General features: G+C 39.6%; 1 protein-coding gene across 3 annotated transcripts in view; it reads right to left on the bottom strand.

Annotated features, from left to right (window-relative positions):
* Positions 1-25,035, bottom strand: part of TRPM3 (transient receptor potential cation channel subfamily M member 3) — a 263,950-nt gene that overhangs the window by 53,785 nt on the left and 185,130 nt on the right. For 2 of the 3 annotated variants that reach the window (XM_085043571.1, XM_085043569.1), the window contains exons 9-13: positions 19,837-19,909; positions 11,826-11,926; positions 9,926-10,060; positions 7,298-7,348; positions 732-872 (exon numbers count right to left, since the gene is read on the bottom strand). In XM_085043571.1, the coding sequence (XP_084899697.1) occupies positions 732-872; positions 7,298-7,348; positions 9,926-10,060; positions 11,826-11,926; positions 19,837-19,909 (501 nt within the window). Of the gene's footprint in view, positions 1-731; positions 873-1,009; positions 1,046-7,297; positions 7,349-9,925; positions 10,061-11,825; positions 11,927-19,836; positions 19,910-25,035 lie in introns of all 3 variants that reach the window. The other variant, XM_085043568.1, reaches the window with a different exon arrangement.

Raw genomic sequence — 25,035 nt, 5'->3', positions numbered from 1 at the left:
ATTCAATGATAAATATTGCTAAAATCTGAAATGTGAGGCAAAAGTAGACAAAGAAGCAACTACAAATCTTACTGGAAGGAGCTGAACAGATTTCTGTTCATGCTGGATTGGGTCAGTGGCAATATGGATGGCAATAAACAGCTTTTGTGTTTTAGAAAGACCTTATTTTGTATTCACAGTCATATAATTTATCAAACATGGAACCTACAAAAATACTGAACAGTGGTTTTGCCACAAGCCCAATGACTGTTGGACCCACATCCAAAAAATAAAACAAGTTTTGAGTTATGGGTTTCTTTGCCCTGAAACCTTCAGATTGCAACCAGAAGATGAGCCATGAGATAGGAAATGCATCTAACAATGCAGAAGTTTTTCAAGCCTAACTCAGGAGTAAGAATTATAGGATTATTTGTGCAGGTCAAAAGACTTGTCTTTTGAAAGCTGTCAATAATTACAGATTTTACAGTCAGAGGAGATTGTTTTATATGCTGGCTTCAGCAGGGCAGCAGAATGCAATATTTTTTTCATTAAATTAATAAAAACCATAGCTTGTATGAGGGTATGGCTTGTGATGCATTATGGTGAGATAACTGCAATGTGCATAATGGAAATGGATTTGTAGACTGAACAGCGTGTGCATTGGATCCCACCAGTCTGGGACCGTGTAAAAAGCAATGGTAATCCCTGCCAGTGGGCGCAGTCATGAAGATGGCAAATAACTTGTTTCTTACTCTCTTGGGCCCAAACAAATTGTGGTACAGTGTTCTGAACCGCTTCCGGGTGTAGTTGCAGCGATATGCTCCTCCCATCAGGTACTCTATCACCAAGCCAATATCAATCAGGCTTATCCGATAATCAGGAGGTAAGTTTCCCTGCAATGAAAATAAGGATGATGGGAGAAGAAATACTTATTACTGGCATTGTTAAATGCACTTTATAATGATGTTAGAATAAACAAATTAAATAGGTAAAAGCAGGAATGTATTATTATGCTGGTTAATTAATTCACCTTAAAATAGATCCAACCGAAACCTGGATATTCTCGCTTGGAAAGAAGACATAAGTTAAATAAGAAGGTGAAGAACTTGTTGGAAGTAACAGAAGATAACGTCAGTACACAGTACTCATATTCTTCAGCTGGGGAAACAAGGAACATGACTGCAGAAACAAAAGCATGAGGATTGACACACTTGAAAATTCAGGCACAGTTGCTGGAATCTAGTTCTGCAAGACAGCACTTTTTCTGCACCAGCTGTCACCCACAACTCATCCTGGCATCTCACACCTCTGCTGGCATCTCTTTGGACTGCCCCATCTGAATTGCCAAGGCATGGTGAGGTGACATCATGCAAAATCTTTTGTTCACATGGAACCAGCTCCTGTACATGACCTTCCCACGCTGCAGTGTTTCCTTCCCATACTACAGGAAAGGCAGGGCAGGAGGCAGGAGTAGTGTTACAACTCTAGAGGACTAACACAGTGTATGAGCTATTGCTAGTTGCTAGGGGCAAGGAGAGTTTATCAGCATTCAGTCTGGGACTTATGTTCAAAGAATACATACCCTTGCCTAAGTTTCACACTAAGAATGAGAAAAGCATCTGCATGTATGAAAGTTGTAATAAAAAAAAATCTGTGGTTAATTATTTTGGGGTCATATATGAAGAAAACTACAGGACTAGAAATTTTTCTAGGTATTTCCTATTTGGATTCCTGACATATTTTACTAAAGGCCCCTTTAAACACATAATCTAGCAATGTAATTTCCAGCAGAGCCATGGAGATTGTCTCACAAGAGACGAACTGAATTTGTGGCAAGGGTCATTAGCAGGATCCTGGAAAAGATGCCTACATACTTGTCCTACTATTTCTTTTCCTTTCTTATCCTCTGTTAGATATTTTTAATGCATATTCATGATGTCTTCAGCACGTACCTTTTAATTGGAAAGGAAAAAGAATGACAAATATGTCCACATCTAACTGTCCCGTGTGTGTGAACTCCCTTGCACACATCTTCCCTCTCTTCACTGTTAAGTCTGAAAATGGCATCACTAAGGTTATGAGTTCTCCAGTACTTTTGGCTTGCAAAACTTGAAGGAAGATTTCTGTAACAGATTTTCTCTTACTACACATGGATCTGCTCTGAGTTAACAGGGCGTTTCTGTTCTCCAGTTGCCGGAAGCCCAATGGGACATCTTGCTGGCTGGAACAACTTCAGGCTGGGCTGCACTCACAGATGTGCTGGTCAAGTCTCCTGGGGTCGCTGGCAATGGAGGAACAAAACCCCACAGTGGGCACACCTGCTCCCCTATTCCCTCCAGTGTAACTCCACAAGGAAAACTCTGATCTCTTTACAGGAGAAAAGGACTAATGGGGAGGAAATTAATCCAAATGAAAGTTTGCTTCCTTCTCCAACTCACTGCTTCTGAGTTGATTGGATGGTAGTTCATGTTTCAGTAAGCATTCCCTACCAGAAAAGAAGGCATGATTCAGCAATTTGGGAATTGATCACCTGGCTCTAGAGACCTCTCTAAGAAACCCTTCAGATTTACAGAACCCTCTCTGTTCTATATGTCACTGTGCAAAAGATGTGACTACAAAATAAAGGTGGAAAGAGACAAATTATCCTTCTGTGTACTGTGACTAGCAGCCTTGAAAAAAAGGAACATTTTTCTAACAAAAAATTATCTGGTATAGTCAACATTGCAGAAGGACCAGAAAAATTGTAACTGTTAGCTTCAAAATTTTTCAGTGCATGGTAATAAAAGAATCCAATTTTCTATAATGATATACAGCACAGATTACAGTGAGCCTGTAGCTCTTTTCATGTGTTCATTAGAAGAAGGTTAGTAATTCACACGGAGCAATTTCATGACTGTCATGTCTTGCTGGAAATATCTGCATGTCTGGAGATATCTGTCTGGCTTCTCTGGAGATGTGCTTATTTGATTAGAGCACAGAAACACTAATGGAGAGCAGATGGCAACTGGTTCTGCAGAAGAGAAAAAACGAATGCAAAGATCCTCCTTCCTTTTCTACCTCAGCCATGAAGAGCAAGGCTTATTTCCTGCTCTGCTACCACGGTACAAGCAGCATGCTGAAAAGGCTGAGGAGGGAGAGAGGGAGGCAGTGCTCTGGTGTACCTAGCAATCTGCTGGCATTCAAAAGGAGAGAAAATCCAGCAAATTTAGTGGAAAAAATTGAGTTGCCAGCTATTTTTAAATAATGTCCCTTAGCATATCCATTTACAACCCTCCTAATCTTGTCTAATTTGATGGGTGGGGGAATTTCTATGGTTTGCATGAATGCTTAGTATCTTAGATAATTTGGACACAGTCATATTTGTGCTGAACAGTTTAAATAAAAATAACATCTAAAAATTAAATGAAAAATAAATCTAAAAAATAAATGGAAAAATCAAATTCTGCTAGGTTTGGGTTTTTTTTGGTTTTCCCCCAGAAATGTTCCTCTCTCTCCAGAATGTGCAAAATGATAGTTCTACTAGAACAAGGATGAAAGCATCAGCAGAAATGGGAATTGCAGCTCCAAGGTAGGATTGTAGTTCAATGGACTCCTTCTATCTTAACATCTTCACTCAAATGGAATGCTTTAATATTATTAAGTGGCAAAAAATATCTGAGCAGTTAAGAAAGAACAATAGGCATCAGGGTGCTACATGTGTTACAAAGGGTGAGTTTCTTGATATAGTTCTGATTTCTAAATTTTCATTAAAAATTTAGATAGAAAATTTCCATTAGAGTAACTTTGATAAAAGATACATCTAAACCTCCCAGATAATACTGAAACACCTCACTGAAGAAAACTCCCAAATCCACAGTAAAAACACTAATTTCACAAACATTACTTTTCCAAAGTAAGAAGCCCTAGTAAAGAAAACGGGACTATCCTTGTGAGAGGAGTTACACATGTGCCAAAGCATTTGCTGTATCAGCAGACAGCTTGAACTACCCTGGCAGTGCTTAGAATGCTTGTAAATGAAGCACAGTGGTGCAAGGGGGACAGAACTGCTCCAATAACAGTAAGAATTTGGATGAGCTAATTCTAGTGCAGCCAAGGTGGTCAGGAATGACAGAGGAGAAAGTTTGATTTTGAGGTAAGATAGGTGTCCTGTCTAATAATCAACTAATCTCTTCAGTGTAAATGTCTTATTGTCCTAAAGAAACTTCAGGTTTAAACTGTGGCTAGTCAGTTGTACTTTTTCCACTTCAAGTGCATTTTTGTCACCATGTATCAAGCCTCTGAGTGTGCATGCTGAGGAAAAAGTAATACTGTCAAAATTCTGTATATTGCTAGTTTGTTCTCTGGAAATGCAGACATACCATGGCAGTCCAAAAAAACCCCAGCTTTGGAAATGTAAGTAATGTAAGTAAATGTAAGTAAAGTGGATATGAGATATATTAATTATATACAATTTTTGGATTAAAGAAAAAGAATCCATGTTAATTTCTACTGATCTTCACCAGCTAGGTAAGGCAGGGAAGGATCTTTATCTTTTTGTAAAATTTGTAAGGGCAGCCTCCACTTGCAGACAGGATGTTCAGCAGACGACTGCCTGTTTCTTTCTGCTTAGCATGGGTACATAGGTGTGTATGGTCTGCAGAAGGAAGCCAAACTTATATGTTAAATTCTGGACCCTTGACAGGAGATGTCAAAATGGGTATAAGACAAAAAATGCAGGCAGGTTGGTCCCCCTATTTAGCTATGGAATTGAGAGGACTGAAAGGTGATATGAGGCAGAGGCATTATGACATAATTTGTCTTGTTAATAAATGCAAAATTTATGCACATTTGAATTATTGTAAATTCTTTAAGATTGAGTCTCCAGGCCTTTATATTATGCTGCCTAGGCTATCAGTCTTCACAGTGGTGTTTGGAAATTCAAAGGGATAATACATTGTTTTGTTTGTGTGCATGTGCATGTGTGTGTGTGCCTGTGTGTGTCTATAGGCTGCCCCAAACAGGATGTGATAATGCAACTTCTGTTGTTCTAATTATTTGCTTTATGAAGCAGGCAAGACTGTCTTTCAAACAAAATAAAACAAAACGAAAAAGAAAATACCCTCCTACTGATTTATACAACTATATAGTACACTAGTAGTAAATTACTGCTTCTATGATTTTTGAATATCCATTTTCAGAGAATCCACAATGGTTCAGATTAAAAATTTCTTTAGCATACACCCTTTCAAATAGTGCAAGTTTTAAAACTGAGATGTATGCATAAAAGCACAGTGTATTTCATACTGTTTAGGTGTGATCTCAAGGTGACATATTACATACTTTTGTATTTATATTCTGTGATGCTATAATTAAATCTGAGAGATTAAGTATGTGGCATCAAAATATACACAAAATCAAAAAACCAGCAACAGCAGCATGTTCTGCCTTTCCTGCATGCTGAGCCATCTAACTGTCAAATGGTGATATACCCATTAAGAAGTTATTTCCAAGGAGGTGTTTTCATTTAAACTGTTGTCAGATCTGCTGACTGATTTATGGCTTGGTTGACTGGTAAGGGATCTGCTCAGCTGGCAGGGCTATGGTGAGCTGTCAATTCTCCCTGTGAAACATGGTTGTTCCTCATCACTGACAAAATGAGAAATACAGCCCCAGAGGTGCAGTTTTTGCCATGAAGGTGCTAAAGAGCTGCACTAGGCTGTCTGTTTTTAAAGCCATCAGCTATGCTTATAAGACTAATTCAGTGTAAGTGGAATTACTGAAGATTTCAGATGTGGATGGAGGAAAGAAAGATAAATTAATGGAAATATAACCATCACTCAACATTTTGCAGCCACTATGGAAAAAATAATGTATCTAAATATAGTGTGAGTTTATTTAATGTCTATCAATATATGGCTGTGAGTACTTTGCCTATTTTGATGCCTTGTTTTTCAAGTGTTTCTTTAAAAATACATATTTGGCTAGGGGCTTAGAAAAAAGAGATTGCTATTATTTAGTTACTCAACATACAATTTGCTACACCTTTGAAGACAGACTTGGAAAGGTGATTCTGGGGGAGAGAAGACATTTGGAAATGTATATATTTTAAAGTACAAAGACAGATGATCCTTCTTTCAAATTCTTATAGACACATGACTAACTGCATATTGAGTAAAAAAATATTCTAGAAACTTGGGCTTCAAGAGCAGTATCCATTCTAAATACATTTTAGCTTTATTCTGCTCTGTCCAAGGGGATTTGTATCTATCTTCTGTAGATATTTCACACTTTTCAATGGTCACTTAATACACTACATATAATTGTACAATGGGGATGCCATTTAACACACCAACCAAAGAATACCATCAGAACCTTCCTAAACATACTACTGATCCTTCTGTAGAATTATTCAATAAAAAGCTGCTATATGACACATTGCCACTCTCCTCTCTCAGCTGATCTCAGTTCTGTTCAGCTGTCACTGACAGGAGAAACCACTAAAACTTGTGCTAGTAGAAGAAATGTCCTCTCCTTTCTCTATTTTCTATCTAGTCCCATGTACAGAAATATCTTTTCCGAAGTATGCTGCCCTTGAGGTCCAACTTACATAATGTGCAAGGTTGTAATCTGCACATGCTCTGGGAGAATATTCAAGCTGATGAGGTCAGCTGCAGATGCAATCTCCTTACTTGATCCATATATTTAGAGGATAAGGGATTTTTATTCATTGCAGCTGCTGTAACACTTTTAATCCTGAACACATTAGTAAAGGTATTTGGTATCTCCTTCCTGTCACTAGACCTTTCAGTGTTTCTGTCCTGCTCTTCCAATAGGTTTTTACAACTCAAGATGCTTGAAATTAACATGGAAAGGGTCAGGGAAAGTTGTGCTACTCCTCATTCATATTTCTGCTGAGGAAGATGGCTACAATGTACCACATAATACAGAACAAGGAACTGTTTCAACAAACCAGTACAAGGATAACAGCTATTTTACAGGCTTGGAAGTAAACTAACAACACAGGAAGTAGCTTTGACAACAGCTGCAGGTATGGAAAAATACAGGTAACAGCATAAATCCACACAGTATGTAAGAGCCTACAATTATGGCAGCAGATGCACTATTACTCAAGCATCTAAAACCACAGAGAAAGCAAGCCAAATAACTTGCTAATTGTGCTTTATACGCAAAAAGTTCATATTTGGAGCAGACAAACAGGACATTCCATACTGGCAGGAAGGAGAAGGCTCTGACTGAAAGCTCATGCAAAACAGAGATTGTATCTAGCTACAAAAAAGCAACAGCATTAGTTTCAACCTACCGTCCATTGGACTCTTACCTTTTTGACGTCCCTGACTAGATGATGCAGGGTGTTAGATGGTCCATGTCTCTGCAAAGGACAAAGAGAAGAAGAACAAAGCAGTTTGCACAAAATGTGAATGTTGAGACAACCTTAGTAGTTTAGAAATCAGGTAGCTGAGCACACTTCAATTGTACAGTGTTATCAATTAAAAAAAACCCAAACAATTACAAGGACATTATTACACCTGAATTCTCTTTTGTAGAAAACTCTTTCATAAGAAAACCCTATGAACTGCCAAACGGGGTGAAAACTGAAGTGCTATGTACCAGGTTAGGCTCCTGGTTGAGAAAAACCGGGAGCACAGCACAACATGCACAACCTCTGGGAAAAAATGCATGGAAAGGAAGGAAAAACAGCTGCGTTAGTTTCAGCCTTCCTGCACACAGGACCTCCACTTCCACCTCTGGTGGCTCAGAGAGACTCTGAGCCTGCCATTGCATTGAGGCTGTCTCAGCTGAAAGCCACTAACAGCATGCACAGTCTATGAATTTGTCCAATCTTCTTTTGACTCCTGCTGACATTGCAAAAAACATTCTGCAGAAGAATCCCTTTATATATATATATATATATATATATATATGTATGTATATATATATATATATATAATTATTACTTACTTACTTGATTTTCTGCTTTGTTTTGGACTGTTGCTGGTATTTTAAGAGACTTTTATGAGAGGTCTTCTTGGTTGTAGCTGATGATGGAGGAGACCAATGCACATGTGAAGAATAAGTGTTTCCCTGTAGGCATTGCTCTGTGCTTCCCAACACTTAGTTTTATGTAACCCTATCTCCGAGTATGATGAGACTTACCTGTGATTTTTCATATGCTGCTTCAGATTTTCCTACCTTGAGTGATTCTAAATCACCTGCAAACATTAATGTCTTTTCTGTAGCTACCATTTTTCAGATCTTACACAAACAAGCTTACCAGCAGTTGTCTCAGGACAGGGCCTTCAATAACCCTGGTCATAATGTCCTTTTGTGGTGAAAGCAGACCATGTATTCCTTCCCTCTGTTTTCTAGTATTCAAGTGGTTTTTAAACCAAAAGTGACCCTGATCTTCTACGCCATGGCAGCTACATTTCTTTAAGAACCTTTGAAGTTTTAAAGAACTGTCAAACAGGCTTTGCAAAAAAAAGGGGGACCAAGTGCAACATTCTTATTCTTCTGCATGATGGCTGCATAAATGGTAACAGATTTCTAAGGCTTAACATTTTCCTGCAGCAGGTGGGCAAACACTTTGTTGACATAAAATTGGCTCCCCTGTCTATGAGTTCTATACTTTATTCTATTTTTACAAGTTTGCCATGGCAGAAGTTTGATTCACTGGTTTGTAGCTTCACAGGTCACTCCCAGGTCTCATGCTGAAATATGGTATTTTTTAACTGGCTTTGGAATATTTTTTGTGCTAAGGCTACTCCGGATGCATTTGGTCATATATTACAATTGGTAGTTTAGGTATTTCACAGCCTGGGTCTTTCGGAATTTGTGCATGAAAAATTTATGCTGATTTCTACAGCTTGCTATAAATTTGTTCAAAAAGCCCTTCTTTTAGCTATAGAACTGAAGACTTCCCTCAAACTTATTCCCTGTAAAAACTGGCTTTGGTACAAGAACTACAACGCTTTTCCCTGTTGCAAGAAAGCTCATAGGCATTTTGTTCCTAATACATAGATGGTAGTTGATAGGTAAAGTGTAAGATTATCAAAGACCAGAGGGGCAATTGTCTCCAGGGTGGCATGGATATGTTTCTCTGTATTTTGCCCAAATTTAATGGATTTTTTTCATATTTGAAATTTTTGCAAGACTGACTTCTGGTCACCATCAATGTGAAACATCTCTGGTTAGCAGCCCAGAGTTTGCAGCAAGGGCTTTGTAAAGTGCTGGCAAAAAACCCCCCACTTTTTGAAAAGAGATATGCCCATATCACAGCCTTTCTCCAACACAGAAAACTAGGAATTTTAAGAGCTTTAAGATTTTTTTCCATAACACCTAAGAAGTTTGAATTTTCTGTTTTTTTCTAAGTAGGTAATAATGATGTGATTGCTGGAATGTGTTTTGCATTTGAGAATTCAGAAGCAAATAGAACTTGCAAAGTTTTATACTCATTTTAATGGCAAAGATTGAAAACTTGCAAGCAGGTTTCTAGAAGCAAAAACTATAATTTCTGGAACACTCCGTGGGGGCATGGGGAAGTCCTTCACTGTAACAGAGGCTGATTAAGAGCTGGAAGATTTTTGTGAAACTATACTGTCAGGAGTCATGTAACACCATTGCAGGGGTCCCAGCTTGGCAGTTACTGTTTTCCAGTCAGTGTCACCTGCTAAATCTGAAATCCATCATATTAGAATAACAATGAGATTAAATTAGCTGGTAGTGTGTGTGGCTTAATTCATGTCTTACAAAATCCATACAGCAGATCATGTGGACAAGACACAGCATGTTACATTACATGAGAGACAAGTGAGACAATGTGGACTAATGAAAAGTTTCTGCAGCAGGTGTTGACTGCCTCGTACATCATTATCATTTCATTACAATAACAAGTGGGAGCTAGAACAGTGAATACAGACACAGAAAATTTGCCTTAGGTTGGCCCTACCGTATTGTACAATTCCTCTAGCCGGGAGATGGTGAGAAAACGATGCATGCTTACTCCATTTTCTATGAGTAATTTCACAAAATCCACTCTGTCCAACACCAGTGCATCCAGCATTGCTTGCTCAAGGGACCCCACCTGCAAAGCAAGTGATTAACTGGAGCTGTTCCTGGGCATGGCAGGCTCCATCCAGCTGGTTCAGTCACTCTAGCACAGGCAGGGAACCCTGACAAAATTCTGAGGGTTGGTCTTCTATGCTTGAAATGGGATAATCACAGTTTTATCTGTAACAGCTTTTCTGACTCAGGGCTGCATGTCAAAAATGAGTATCAGAGTACTAGGTTAAAATACTCTAGGAAAAACAGATTAGGGCAAAGGAACTGGAACCCAGAAAACTGGTGATCACATGTCCACCCTATTCACCATCTCATTATTATTGTTATTTCTTCTTTTCCTGTCAAACATTTTGTTTATATTGGACGTATTTGCCACGTGCACACAAACTCATTTTACTAGAGTTTTCTACTGTTTGTAGTGTGAAAACTGAGGGAAATTTGAACACCCAGGAAACAGAAATAGCTTCACAATTTGCATTTCTTTGAAGGCCCAAATGCAAGAGCTCTTACACAAAATGCCTCCTTGTTATCTATTATAGCTCAGGAGGAGTTAAAATGATGAGAAATTATCTCACCCTTCCAGCTTTTAGCTTGTAGAATTTATGCAAATTTTTGCTATGATTGGTGATGAAGAGATAATAATAAGGACTGTTTAGTGCCATTAAAATCCCCCTTATATTTTGATGTGTACTTCCGCCCAATATCAAAGACAAGATAAATAGTCCTGTTCACTCCATAACTGAAAAGTCAAGGATGTTTGCACTAGCTTTTAGGGGCAGCAAGCTGCAGAAAGCTACATTTAAAGCAAGGATATTTAAACAGAAGCATTTCCTATTGTTATAATTTTTCCATGGGGAATTGTAAATGCTTATGTAATGATAGCATATGAAATTTTAATGACAGTGATGAAACAAGTGTCACAGTAGTGACTATTGTGGTCCAATTAAAATTTCTGAGTGAAGGTAAGTTAGGCTTTAAAGAGATACAGGTAGATATCGAGGCCTTCTGATTTTTTTTTCTCGGTGACTTCTGCCACTGTAAAAGCTGCAGCACAATTTCCTCTACCTGATGCAGCATTCAACAACCTCTCTATTTACAGCCCTATAACTCCTGAAGAAAATCTATGCCCCTGGTGCTCCCTGGGAATGGTGTTAGCTGGTGAGCCTGCAACTGGAACACAGGATGGGGCAGATGCAGAGCAGGCAGACTGATGCAGAGCAGCAGTGGGCACAGAACTAACACCATCTGAGGTCTGGAGGCACAGCCCATCTGTGGTGATACTGCTTATCAGCTCCTGTGGTCTACCTGACCTCCAACATTTGTGTGGCATATTTTTTATGTCAAATCAGCACCTTAAATTCAGTATTTGCACATAGAAGCATCCTGTGTGAAGAGAAAAATGTAGTTTTGACTGTCCTTGAATTGATAGCCTACCACTAAGCCACAGCAGTACACAAATACTGAGATACTAATTTTTTTCTCAGCCTGCAGAATCATGCTTGGTAGTTTAAATCTGGTACTTCCCGTTTCTTCAAAGGAATGGTTTCCTACTCTTCAGGCATCGCTAGATGTCACCATTTCCTTGGACAATAGAACACATCAACATCTCTGTAAGTGTGCCTGCCTTCAGCAGCTCTGATTGGGAACGGTGGGCTTGGCAGGACACAGTGTATTTTAAACGATGCTAAAACCACCACTGCCAGCAGAATGGATTTCATACTCTGCAGGGTTCAAAGCGTTTCCAATAGAAGATGCTGTATATACACACATATATTTATATACTGTACCGGCCACTGTTGCCCATAAATAAAGATCTGACTGCGGGCGATGTCTACTCTGTTCCAGGCTAGTGCTAGGCTCAGCTGGTCGGGAGCAGAGGCGTTAGCTCCTGTGTATACAAACAGGGGTGCAGGGAGGAGAGCAGGAGAGAAGACAAACAAGACATTAGGCTCATTATCCCATGGTAATTCCTCATTGTTAAAAATCTCAGAGATGTCCGTGTCATTTCTGTAACTGGTCACAGTTTAAAACAAATCCAGACCTTCCACTGCACCTGTAAAAAAAACATTGGTTCTCAAATCTGAATCTATGGTTCTGAGATTGTCTTAGAAACATTAACTATTTCCTCATGTTCCCCTTCAAAATAGAACAGATACAGGTGATATCAAAAGAGGCAATTTGTGGTGGACTTAATTGGTTTCCCTCCTGTAAGATAGGAAGCGAGAGAACAAGCCAGGGTACAGATGGAGCTGCTGGAATACACACACACCCACACGTATCACATGAGCACACACATACACACATGCACACACACACATGTCTCTAGCAAGAGCAAGTAGATTCAACTCATACAAACATCATTGATTTCAGCAGCTGTGCATTTTTGGGCGTCTTATGCATTCCAACTGGATAAAAAGCATAGGAATTTCACCCCTATTTGTAGTGAGGGGTCTTGGTGGGACAAATTTCCCTTCACATATGAAATATCCATGTATGAAAGCACTCTATAAAGCAAGGTATAATGCACCCAAATTAAATGAGAAACTGTGCCAATGATAAGATGGATTTGGAGCTGTTTGTTTTTGGAAGGGAGGGTATGTTTTTCCCTGTCGTTTTAATGGACACTGTGGGACATTCCTGCCCTGCTGTGCTTTTTTAATATTTCACGGTTCTCAGCTGATTTGTAATAATAAAACAGCATTTGTACTTCAGTGTCACGGGGAGAACTGGCCTGAATGAACTGATCAACCAAATAAATACAGGGCCCTTTGACTTTTAACTACATATCTGCTTGCAGTGGTTAGGTGATTGTATAAAAGCTTATTTTTTAAAGACCTCATACCTCTACTGTTATTTTGTCTTTATTAATTCTTATACTGATATCACGGAGTGAGGATAAATAACAGCTTTTCATTACTTCAAAGCATTTCTGTCCCCATTTCAGTACTATTCAAACCCACACACTGTTCCATTTGAAAGTGGACTCAGAAATTGAAGGCGAGGAAAACATAAATCTGGCTGCTGAAATTCTCTGAAGACCTTAATGAAAACCCTCGTGAAGCTTAGCCTATAGTTTAATTTCATAAGTCTCAACTTTAAAGTCAGTTCACTGCTGACATTGCCTAATACTTGTCAATACCTACAATAATTGTTTGGGAGATGGTAGTCTGTGAATCATCCAAATCACATTCATACAGGAATGAGCTCTGATAAAAAGGTGCACAATGCAAGAACAGAACAGAATTGAAAGAAATGAAGAAGAAAAAGAAAAGTGGAAATGTTTCTGTAACTTCTGTGGCTAAGAAGTATCAGGATCCCCCTTTGCACAAGACACAACTTCTCATTGCTATATACCACAATACAGACACAAGTTCTCACAAGAGACTTCATGGGGAATGCCAACAACATCTGAAACTTTTCAGAGGTTCTTACACAAGCAACATGCAGCATTCAAGAACAGAAAATATTTACCTTTGGGAAAGGCAAAAATGTCTTTACATTTCAACACCTCAAGATTTATTTATAAAAACAGAAAAAAAATACCTGCAGTGAGTATGATAGTGTAAGTTAAACACAGAGAGCAAATAATGTTCTACCCCCTTCTGAAAGGAAACAAGAGATCTTCTCATCAGATCTCTTCCTTCCCAACCACATGCCTCTAGAAGTGAGAGTTTCAGTGGGTGCTCAGACAAGGTCTTGGGTGAGCCATGGAGGAAGCACAGGGAGGAATTCTAAAACCCAGGGCAGTGATGGTGACCCCACAGCCTGACAACATTTCGCACATGTGATTAGGGAGCTCCAATTCCCGATTTTCCCACTACAGCCTACAGGTCTGGGTAGCTAGGGGTGTCTAGTTAGAAATCGTTTTGGATCAAGAATAGACCAGATGGACTTGGGGAGGAAAGTGAGCTACTTACGCTGCCCCCACTTCAGACAAAGGTCAAGCTAAATCACTGAGGTTCCAGGTGAATAACTTCTGAGCCCTAGCAGGGAGTGTTCTCCAGTTTGTGTCAACTGACCCTAGCAATCCTGGGCCTTTCAATGCTTTAAAAAAGATTCAGCTGGCAGATGAACACAGGGTCTTCTGATGCATCTGATCACAGAAGAAAGCAGCTGGCATGGGGCATGAGGTGGTGCCTGCTCATCTGTTCATCAAAATTGTTTCCTTTGAGCATGATTATTGCTCCAAATACTGAGCAGAGGGGAAAGCAAGCCATGGTCCAGCCTGTGTCCTTCCCATCTCTCTTTATTGTGCTTAAGGCTGCTAGCAATGGCCAAGCTTTCCTGCGGGTGCATGTTCAGTCCCAGAGTTGATGCTCTTCTCAGTGCTTGTTGCAATCTCATTGTCTCACAGAGTATTGCAGACATCTGGCAGTCGAAGAAAATGTCTGGTTTCTCAAGGGGATGTTGTACTCCAGGTCTGAAGCAGTCTATCAGCCAGGGTGTAGACTGGGCAGTAGAGGTGGGCATGCTGGGGCTCTGGTGCATGTGGTGGGATAGGTACTTCCAGAGTAAAGTTTCTTGCTGAAAAGCCCTTGCTTCCTTCTCCTCTTTCCTGTCTTCCCTGAGGAGTTTTCAGGTGAATGTGGATAATACTGATGTTACTTAAGAGGAGAAAGAAAATCAAAGCTATCAATGTTTGTACAGAGCAGCATATGGGCTGTGGATGCCTTTTAATTGATTTTATTCTAGGACAGAACTGATGGCCTTTGTCTCACATGAAAAAGAAGTATTCAGGCTATTTAGGTGGAAGTCTACCCAGTGTTAAGAAGCATGAATGATTCCACTTGTATAAGAAAAACACAGAAAAAAAGGTGAGAGGGGCTTTCTTAAGATACTGACTTTTCAATTATTTCCTCGACAGTATTCTGCACCACAGAGCATGGATTTGAGTCAGTAGGAAGAATCCAAAAAGTGATTTTTCTGGATATGTATCTCACTCATGAGCATCACTGTAACGTGCCCAAATCAAAGCCAAAGGATATTTGGGAAATAAAGAAGTAAGGTAGAGTTGATAAATTGCACTGTATTATTTTAATTACCAGCTCATACTTATTGCATTAAATAAATCTCTGTAATATTTACCCAGTATTCTGGTGTCTGGCTGCTTGTAAGATACGGTCCTCAAAAGAATGTTTTATGACTATGACAACATTTGCAGTGTGACTCTTTCTTTCACCTGCTCCTAGAAGGAAAGTTGCATTTGCTTTGCAATACATTGTTTTGGTTGTATTTTATCTTGGTATAGATATTGCTGGATATAGACAGACTGCTGGTACAGCTATTAGTTCATGCAGATGTTAATTTTATTTTCTTAGTCATCCAGGAATGCTTGGATATCTTGCATAGACTCTTCTGGTAAAAAGTCACATTGTCTACTCAGTATCTTGTACCAAAAATGCAATACTCTTCCTTGATGATAATGCCTGGGAACATAAACTTGATGTTGTGTCCTTGGTGAGTCAGGGTACACATCAGACAATGAGTATTGTGCACTTGCAAGATTACTGAAGAGCTTTTATATACTTATTACTACAGGCTTTTACATACTGGCTAAAGCTTACTGTGACAAACATAAACCCCTAAAGGATTCTCCTGGAATAGCCTGTGATCTTGCTGCTCAGGAAACTAGAAAGCTGCAATGACACAAAACTGATCTACCTAGACAGAAATGGTTATGGGACACTCATTTCCTCAGTGCACCTAAGTGTATCAGTGTCCTCTTTGGATCATTATCTAAAGAAAAGTCCTACGTTAGAGAAAATAGCAATCCTAATTAACTTTTTGCTCTGTATCTTAGCAGGTCTTCCCTTTCAGCAGCTCTTCGGGGCAAAGGCTGTGTTTCCACTGCATTTGCTACAAGAATCATCCTGGCATGTAGGAAACCAACTGACAGTAACAAAGCAGATAGCAAGAACAGCTACAAGTGCAGTAACCAGACATCTGACCTAACTCTGAAACCTTTTTGTGTCCGTGGTTTCATGGTTGGCAGTCCATCCTGGGCCATCTGATACTCCAAGATGGCTATTCAGTGAGCATGAATCATGACTTATTCACAGGCTGGAAAGTATGCAGAGACATCAGCTCTGCATTAGCCTAGCATGGCTTATCTCAGAGGGCTACAGGGCAGTGATGCCACTGTAAGCACACACCACACAGCACCTCTTCCCCAGTGCTGACAATTGCTCTGGAGAGGTTTCTGGAGCACCATCTGAAACAAGGCTGGTGCTAGTCTGCTCCAGACATTGCAACAGCTTTGTGAACTAGGATCTTTGATGCCACTTCAAAACAAGTGTTTTTTTAGAACATCTCCATATGCTGTCTTTAACTTCCCTGTCATATGCCTTCTGCTTCACTAGCAGCTGCAAAAGAACAAAATCCACCATGGTGTGAGTTCCAACTGCTCAAGTTAAGAGAGCACAAACAGTTAAACTCTATTGACAAACCTGCCTGCTAGAAACTCATGCCTTTGGAAACTTACTTCCCACATTTGTGTCTCTCAACACCAAAAAAAAAAAAAAAAAGCAGCATTTTCAAACCATATGCTGTTGTGACATTCATGCAATGTAAATTGATAACCACTTTGGATGCCATTCTGTAGTTTATTGAAGATCACTTCCAAGAAAGATAGATCTTGCTGACAAGATTAAACAGTGACTTGTGAAAACAAATAAGGAAATAATATGTGGTGCTGGGTTTGGGGCTTGTGGAATATGCTGTCCAGGAGAGCTCCTGAATTGGCAGTGTATCTGGTGTGGGTTTAAAATGACATAAGTTCATCACAAATTTTACAAAGCAAGCAGAAAATTATACTTTATGTTTCCAAACCCTTGTCCCCCTCCTCCCTGAGCAGATCACTCACACCAGGGTGGGATGGGTCATTAGCTGACATACTCCTCTTGCACTATCAAGAGCTGCAAATTCCTCATCAGTGAGACTGAGGAAAAGTTACTGGTAATCACTCACCAGTTTCATACTTTGCTCTGCCCCTTTTTTCACACAGTACTGGAGAGTAGGAAGAAATGAAATCTTAAATTTAAATTTATTAATTTCAAGATAGCTCAGACCCTGTCTTCAAGTCTTACTACAATTATTATTTTGCTTTAATTTTAGGGATATGCAACTGTGGCAAATAAGTTTCCAATGGCATAAACAATCCAATACCATGAAAAAAGATCCATTTATTTTACTTATTACAAATAAATTACTTCACAAAAATCAGTAGACAAGTGGTTCGGTATTGCTACCTTAGACTTCCTGATTTGATGAAAAACTCAAGTATGCATCAGGCTAGTGAGGAATATTTTAAAAAAGTCAGTGTATCTTTCAAGGTGGGCCAGAACAGTTGTACAAAGATATGGTGTGAATAGGGACAATGACTTGGCTGAGACAACAGATCTCATATTTGCACATATTGATTACATGCCTTGTGATCAGAAGGCTCATATGAACCAGAGGCGCCCGATAAATCTGATCTTCATTGAATAACTTCATAATCAGAAGTATTGGGGTGCAGGAAAGATGACACATAAGTCTTAGTTCCTCTGGTTCTTTCTAGAGCAAGAAACAAGTGCTGCTGCCACCAGCAGATTTTCAAATCAAGATTCTCAGACAAGCATGAAAGGAGATGCCAAAAGTACTTACACAGATCCAGGCACCTCCTCAGCTAACAAAGTTCCTTATGATGGCTTGCACCATTTACATGAAGACGAAAGGTAGTTTTATTTTACTAAGGGGCCAATAGCACCAGTTAGGCACTTGAAAAAGGGATATTCCAGATCAGAGAGGACTAGTCATATACTGAGACAGCAACCATTAAAACAGTTGCTCACGTAAATGCTGCAGATGAACATTTCACATAGAAAACAATTCCTCCGTGGGCCCGTGATTTACTGTCTTCAGCTTCCAAGAGTCAGTTTTCAGAAGACTCCAGTGATCTATGTTGGGATTCAGACCTTAAAAATATATCTACAAAAAGTGGAATCACAACTCTAAGACATTATTCTTCTTATTAATAGGAAACAAGAGAAGTTCTTACAGAGATTTTCTTAAGAACAAATGTGAAGAGAGTAACGTCACACTGAGGATAATGGAGTATTCAGCTAAAAATGAAATCTCTAATTACATTGTTTCCTAGGGACAAAAAAGAGGAACTTGGTGATGGGTGCAATTCCTGATTCTTGTTTCGAATTAATTTTTTTTCCTTCACTTTGATTTATATTGCTTCTGTGTGAAGATGTCCAAAATGCCTTGAGATTTAATTATGTAGATGGCCAAAACTCCTCACCTCAGGCTAGCACGAGCAAAATAGTCATGTTATCTGCAGGACAAACAACTGGTATCATGACTGAAAAGATCTGAAGAAGTGGAGAAAGCAATACAACAGAAACCTAAAGAAACAAAAACTACTGGGGCGAAGTAATTTCAGCTTATTTCCTTTGTTGATAGCTATCAGCTCTCAATCATACTTTTGAAGTGGCCAGTGCTTGTTTCCTTTTTTTGTTCATACTTTTGTTTTAAGCGTTTGAAGTGAAACTTTTAAAATGGGATTAAAAGTTATGCAGAAGGTAAAAGGCTATTTTGCATGGCTAGGTGAAAGTTACTCAGGCTTTCTCTCTTCATACAGCTTTTGTGAACTTGAACAGGAAGAAATGAAGAAGAAAACTGATCCTGGAACAAGCAAGAATAAGTCCCATTACTGTTTGAATATCCAATACATCTATTACATTTTCTGCTGTGACTCAAATTCAAGTCTGCCACAGCTGTACCATCTTATTCGGGTGTGTGTGTGGCAACAGCTAACTATGAAAGAGCCTCATGAAGAGTAACTTTTCCCAGTCACCTTTGGAAGTCCATTCCCTTATGTTTCTCAGGCTACACTTTAAATTTGTTTGGTATATCTTATTCTCTGTTTTTCAAATCAGCATGGTCTGTATTATATAGCACAAACCAGTCCAGACAGCAACAAGATGACCTTGGTGATTGATAAATGTAGTTTGTGAAAATCCCTTTTAGGGGAATACCATTCAAATGGAGGGCTAGAACCTCCCAGTCTTTGTTTAGTCACTAATCCTTCATTTGGACAGTTCAATGTGCTTCAGAGCCTTTAAAATCTCACCTGTTTCTGTATTTGAAAGCAGATACTAAATTACTAGATAATATAATATTTTGCAGGGAGGTAAGCTAAATGGTGTGTGTGCATGACCAGAGTCTATAATGAACTGCAGTAAGAGAAAATTTATTTTAAGACAAACTTTTAAGAGCATAAGTGTAACATGTAATGGCTTGGAAAGATTTAAGAACTGTCAAGTTTAAGATTAAAAGCCCAACCCCAGTAGTGGAGTTCTTAACTCTACAAGTGCAGGTTGAAAAGAATGTCACACTATTTCCAGACTTTCCTAGGAATGACCACAGATAACATTTTACTTTGACAATGAGCCAGCTTTATCTAAGTGGATGTTCTAGCTACCAAGGTAATCTAAATCTGAGAAATTCTTTGGCTGTCTTCATGTGAATTCTAATCTTCTCAAGTAACTGGTGTGGAGGTCACCACTGATGTTTCTTGTGACACATTAGTGATTGTGCGTGGAGAACACAAATTCAGAAAGGAAAAACAGCAGCTATTTAAACATTAAAGAAAGAGCTGGATTTGTATAAAGCAGTTAGAGCAAAAAAACACACTTCGGTTTCATGGTATAGATTTACTATCTTGACAGACACTGTCAAGAAATGGAGGTTTCAGCACATCAGAGACAGACTGGATTGATACAGACTCACTGCAGAGTTTAACTCTGTTACCTTTTAGTAGTGCTGTCAGGATAGCTAAATCAATGTCCTGGTGTCCTTCTGATCCCATGCGAAAAACTGTGATCTGCAATGTTAAGAGACAATACCATTATTGAAACCAGGTAATTAAATAAGAAAAAATAAATCAGAGCAGCATGACTTGAACCTTAAAATGTCCTGATGGCTATTAGACAATCTTACTTTACTTGCTTAGTGAGAAGCTTATTAAATAGGATTAATATACAGTATTTTTTGAGGCATAAAATCTGGTAAGAAAGAAATTGTATTAATGACCATACGGAAAAAAGGTGGTCAATGACACTTACAGGGTAAGATTGTATATAAAGAAATATTCTTGTATTAGAGTGGCATTAGGCTTAGTGTTCCCAACAGATTATGAAGAAGATTCAGTTGTGTTATGAGTGTGGACCTAATTGATGGCATATGGCACAGAATAAATATTTTCAAGTGATATTAGAAACCTATTCAACCTTGTGATTTTATGTAGCAGAGAGTCAGAAAATTAATCTAAGAATTATGCTTCTATAACAGGTCCATGAATGTCTTCAGCCACGAATGGTCAATGACCTATCACTCTAGGTTATAGGCTCTGAGGCAGTGAGGTGAGATACACAATTCAAAAATAATAAGAATGAATACAGTGCAGCTGCTCTTTCTAGCCAGATTGACTCTTGGTTAAGACGGCACTGAAACATACAGAAGTGTAAATCTCTTTGCTCCTCTTGTTGCCATGGCAACAGCTGTTTTTGGACCTCTGCTTCTTGAAGAACCAACAGAAATTGCAGCTTTTTAGTAGTGCCTTTCCTTTACTCATGAAAACTATGCCATCATTTTGATCTGAATAGCTGTTATTTATTTTTTCTTTTGTCAGTATGGACTGCCTCAGTTCCTATTTTATTTAGTGATACCTTTGACTAGGAATTGCATAAACATACTTTACACTCATATTGAGCAACATATGTTGTTTCCATGTTCCTAGATTCCTACTCAAACAGCACTGAACTGCAGCAGCATCTGATATAGAGCAAACATCAGGGCACAAAGAGCTGGCTACCATCACAGAAGAAGGGATTTATAAAGTCTGAAGGACAAGGCAGAACTTTGGTGATAAGCTTCAGTGTGACAGATGAAAAATGCTGCAGAGCATATCCCAGGAAATGCAGTGCAGCCCTCCTTTAGCACCTACTGTGCCTTCATTTGGTCATAGAGCTCCAAGAGTTTCAGAGGCTTTGGCATCAATGATAGTAGTACAGCACCTTAGAGGCTAAAAAGGCAAACTGGATAAAGTAACAGGAAAATGGCTTAGCTCCATTAGTCAATTGAGTTAGGTGATATCTAAAACAATTAATGTAAGACATTAGTTATGTTAGGCAACTTCCCCAGTTAGAGTACACTATTTACAAGTTAGACATATTTTGACCCTTCAAAGTGCTCTTGAGATAAAGCATAAATGATACTTTAATGAAGTGTTTTCTCTCTTCCTCTGGAATTTGCAGATGTTTCTGGCAAACTACTTGATGTTTATCTCCATACTGCAAATTTAGAATGGAATAGAATAGAATTAGAATTAGAATTAGAATAGTAATAGAATAGTAGCAGAATAGATTATTTCAGTTGGAAGAGACCATCAATAATCATCCAATCCAACTGCCTGACCACTTCAGGGCTGACCAAAAGTTAAAGCATGGTCCAAATGCCTCTTAAACACAGACAAGTATGGAGCATCAATCACCTCCCTAGGAAGACTGTTCCAGGTTTGACCACTTTCTTGTAAAGAAATGTTGGATGATAATTGTCCTAATTTTTTCCTATTTCCTCAATGACTGGCAATGTAACTTTCCCTGCAGTGCAGGCAGTCTGCCCACAGGTAAAGTGAGTAGAAATACACATTTCTATGTATGACTCATCTCAAAACACAATCAATCTGTGAGATAATGAGATCAGACCCTCTACTGTACGTGATGTGCTCCCCATGCCATGAATGACAAACTTGGAGGTAGCAAGAAATAGCAAAGTGTCCTTCTCAGTCTTTAAGGCCTCAGGAGAGGCAGTCTGCACACTGGGGACTGAACATCACTGGACAACGCAGTTTGGAGGAGGAACAAACAACATCTCAAACAAAACACATGATCAGTGAACTCCCAGCTTAATAAAAAGGAATCATATAAATTGCAAGCACTGAACAGCTTATCACCCCAGGAAAATTAAAGAAAGCACTTTTCATATATTGAAGCACATATAACCTTAAACTTCAATTATTTTTCATCCCTCTTCCCATACCTCAGAAAAATAAACCCAGTTCAGCAGAACAAAGTGTTGCTGTATTAAAAATAAAATGGAACTATGTAAATGACTTACATTAGAATAAAAATGCTGTCTTTCCACATCAACTATTGTTTTATTATTATTTTTAAGAGGCCTAGCATAATTCAAGTGGTAAAATAAAGAAGACAAATAATTGGGAAAAAAAGATGGAAATTGAAAAAGTGCTCAGACTCATACTAAAATTATAATTCTGGGATCATGTTTGAGACTGAACTAGAATTTCAGGCAGAACCAAGGAAAAATATGATACTTCATACAATCATATAATCATATAATTTTTTAATTTGGAAAAGACCTCTAAGACCATGCATTTCAACTATTAACTGTCAAATACACCACTGAACCATGTAAAACATAAAGTCATCTTCTAAATACCTCCAGGAATGGTTACATTCCCTGGACAGCCTGTTCCAGTGCTAGACAAGCCTTTCAGGGAAGATTTGTTTCCTAATATCCAATCCAACCCTGCATCTGGTGCAGCCTCAGGCTGTGTTCTGTCCTGTCATCTCTTACCTGGGAGAAGAGACTGATCCCTGCCTCACCACCACCTCCTCTCAGGTAGTTCTAGAGAGTGATAAGGTCTCCCCTGAGCCTCCTTTGCTCCAGGCTAAACACATCCAGCTCACCCAGCTGATCCTCATGAGATTTGTGCTCCAGACCCTTCCCAGCTCTGCTGCCCTTCTCTGGACATGCCTCAGCACCTCACAGGATCACAGAACACCCCAAGAGTCACACCATGTGCCTGAGAGTATTGTCCAAATGCTCCTTGATCTCTGTCAGGCTGGTGCTGTGACCACTTCCCTGAGGGGCCTGTTCCAGGGCCTAATCACCCTCTCAGTGAAGAACTTTTTTCTAAAATCCAACCTGAACCTCCCCGACACAACTTTAGGCCCAAAACCAAACACAGGACTCAAGGTGTGGCCTCACCAGTGCCAAGCACAGGGGGATGGTCACTGCCCTGGACTTGCTGGCCACACTTGCTGATGTGAGCCAGGATGCCATTGGCCTTCTTGGCCACCTGGGCACACTGCTGGCTCATGTTCAGCTGGCTCTCAACCAAATGCCAACTTAATTTCAAAATGCTCTGAGTTTAGGACCTCAAAGACGCAGCTGTGCACTTCTGCCTTTTCTGAATGCACAGAATCTTTCAGGCAGTAAACAGGTATTTCAGACTCTTCTTATGGTTTGCATTTCTGTCACTATCCATAGCTGCTTTCTCTCAGTGGCAGATGCACTTCTCTTGTCTGAGGTAACTGAACTTTTGTTCAGGCAGACACTCAGCAAGTAGGAGTAATCAAAGTTAATCCTATTGTGTGAGGCTATCAGTGAGAAAACAGCACCAACCCCACTCCCTCCCCCTGCCCAACCCCCAAAAAAATAAGTCTGGCTGCAGCCTGGGCTGATAAGCAGAACACAGCAGAAAATCTGAGTATGAATCAACCACTTTACACTATAAATATCTGCAGACAAGGTGTCATTTGAGCTATCCCTCCATAGCATTCCCTCATAGCTGGCTGAATGGCAGCAGTCTCTCCTTCAGGAGGGATGCCTCTCACAGTTATTCCTTGATGCTAAGAGATTTTTTACCTGGCACCAGATATTGAAGGGTTGATAAAAGACATTTTTCTGCAAGCATGCACGGTTTAAAATACATATAGCAACCTTTGGTTTCCATAGGCAGAGGCATGAGGAAATGCAGACATATCCCAAAGTAATTATGCAGAATTTACACTTAGAAATGTCCAATATCTTTAGGTTTTAAAAAAAACGGTCTTGCTGAAAACCTCTTGCTCTGGTGTTTTCTTTTCTGTGAGGTAACAGTTAAGAATTTTATGTTTGCATTGTGGTCACTTAACTCCAAGAGTCAATAATGTATCTCACAACCTGGCAGTGCTACTTACAGATGCACTGGTGGGTGAATCTCTGCAGAGAGCTGATAAGCAACACACTGGTGCTGTTACAAGAGGACATCGGCTGGAGCCCTGTTAGAACGGGCTACAGATGATGCTGCACTAAAAACATGCTGTGCTAAAGGAAAATATCTGGGTCAGTAAGCTCTATTCCCAGCTACCTCTTGCTGGATGAATATCTTGCATCTCAGTAGATGCAAAAATAACAGAAAATTAAAGACTCAGAAACCCATTAAATAAATCATTGCTAAGAAAAAGAAAAAGCCTTTCTTTCAATGAAGAGAAAGTGCCTAAGGGCTTTTCACCTACCTAGTATAGACCCACTAAGCCTGCTGTGGAGTTGTACTCTCTGGACAACTTTAGTAGGAAAAAAGATAGAAGGAAGAACAGCCTAGTAAGGTGTGTGTCATGGTTTGACCCTGGCCAAACGCCAGGCACCCACGACAGCCACTCACTCACTCTCCCCTGCCACAGCTGGGCAGAGGAGAGAAAAAAAACTTAATGAAGTGGTCATGAATTGAGATAAGGACCAGCAGGAAACACTCCCTGGGCAAAACAGGCTCAACTTAGAGTTACTAAGTGAATTTATTACTAACAGAGACAGAGAAGGATAATGAGAAGTAAAATAAGCCCGTAAAGACACCCTTTCTTCCTCCAACCCTTCCTTCCCTCCTTCCCACCAACAGCACAGGCAACAGAGTATGGGGGGCGGTTTGGTTAGTTCAACACCAAGATCTTCTTCTGCTTAGGGAGAGGAGTCCTTCTCCTGCTGCACCATGGCTTCCACAGGAGGCAGCTCTGCACCAACATGGTCCATTCTCACAAGCAGCAGTCCTCCCAAAACTGCCTCAACGTAAGTTCCTCCCGTGGGCAGACAGTCCTCCCAAAACTGCTGTGGTGTGGGTTGCCTGTCCGTGGGGTGAAGACAGGCTGTTCCAGCCTGGAAGCAGGGCCT

Source organism: Lichenostomus cassidix, chromosome Z (genome assembly GCF_008360975.1).
Source record: "Lichenostomus cassidix isolate B80296 chromosome Z, HeHo_3.0, whole genome shotgun sequence".
Lineage (NCBI taxonomy): Eukaryota > Metazoa > Chordata > Aves > Passeriformes > Meliphagidae > Lichenostomus > Lichenostomus cassidix.
Note: the sequence above shows the minus strand (reverse complement) of the source record. Positions and strands in the feature narration are given on the sequence as shown.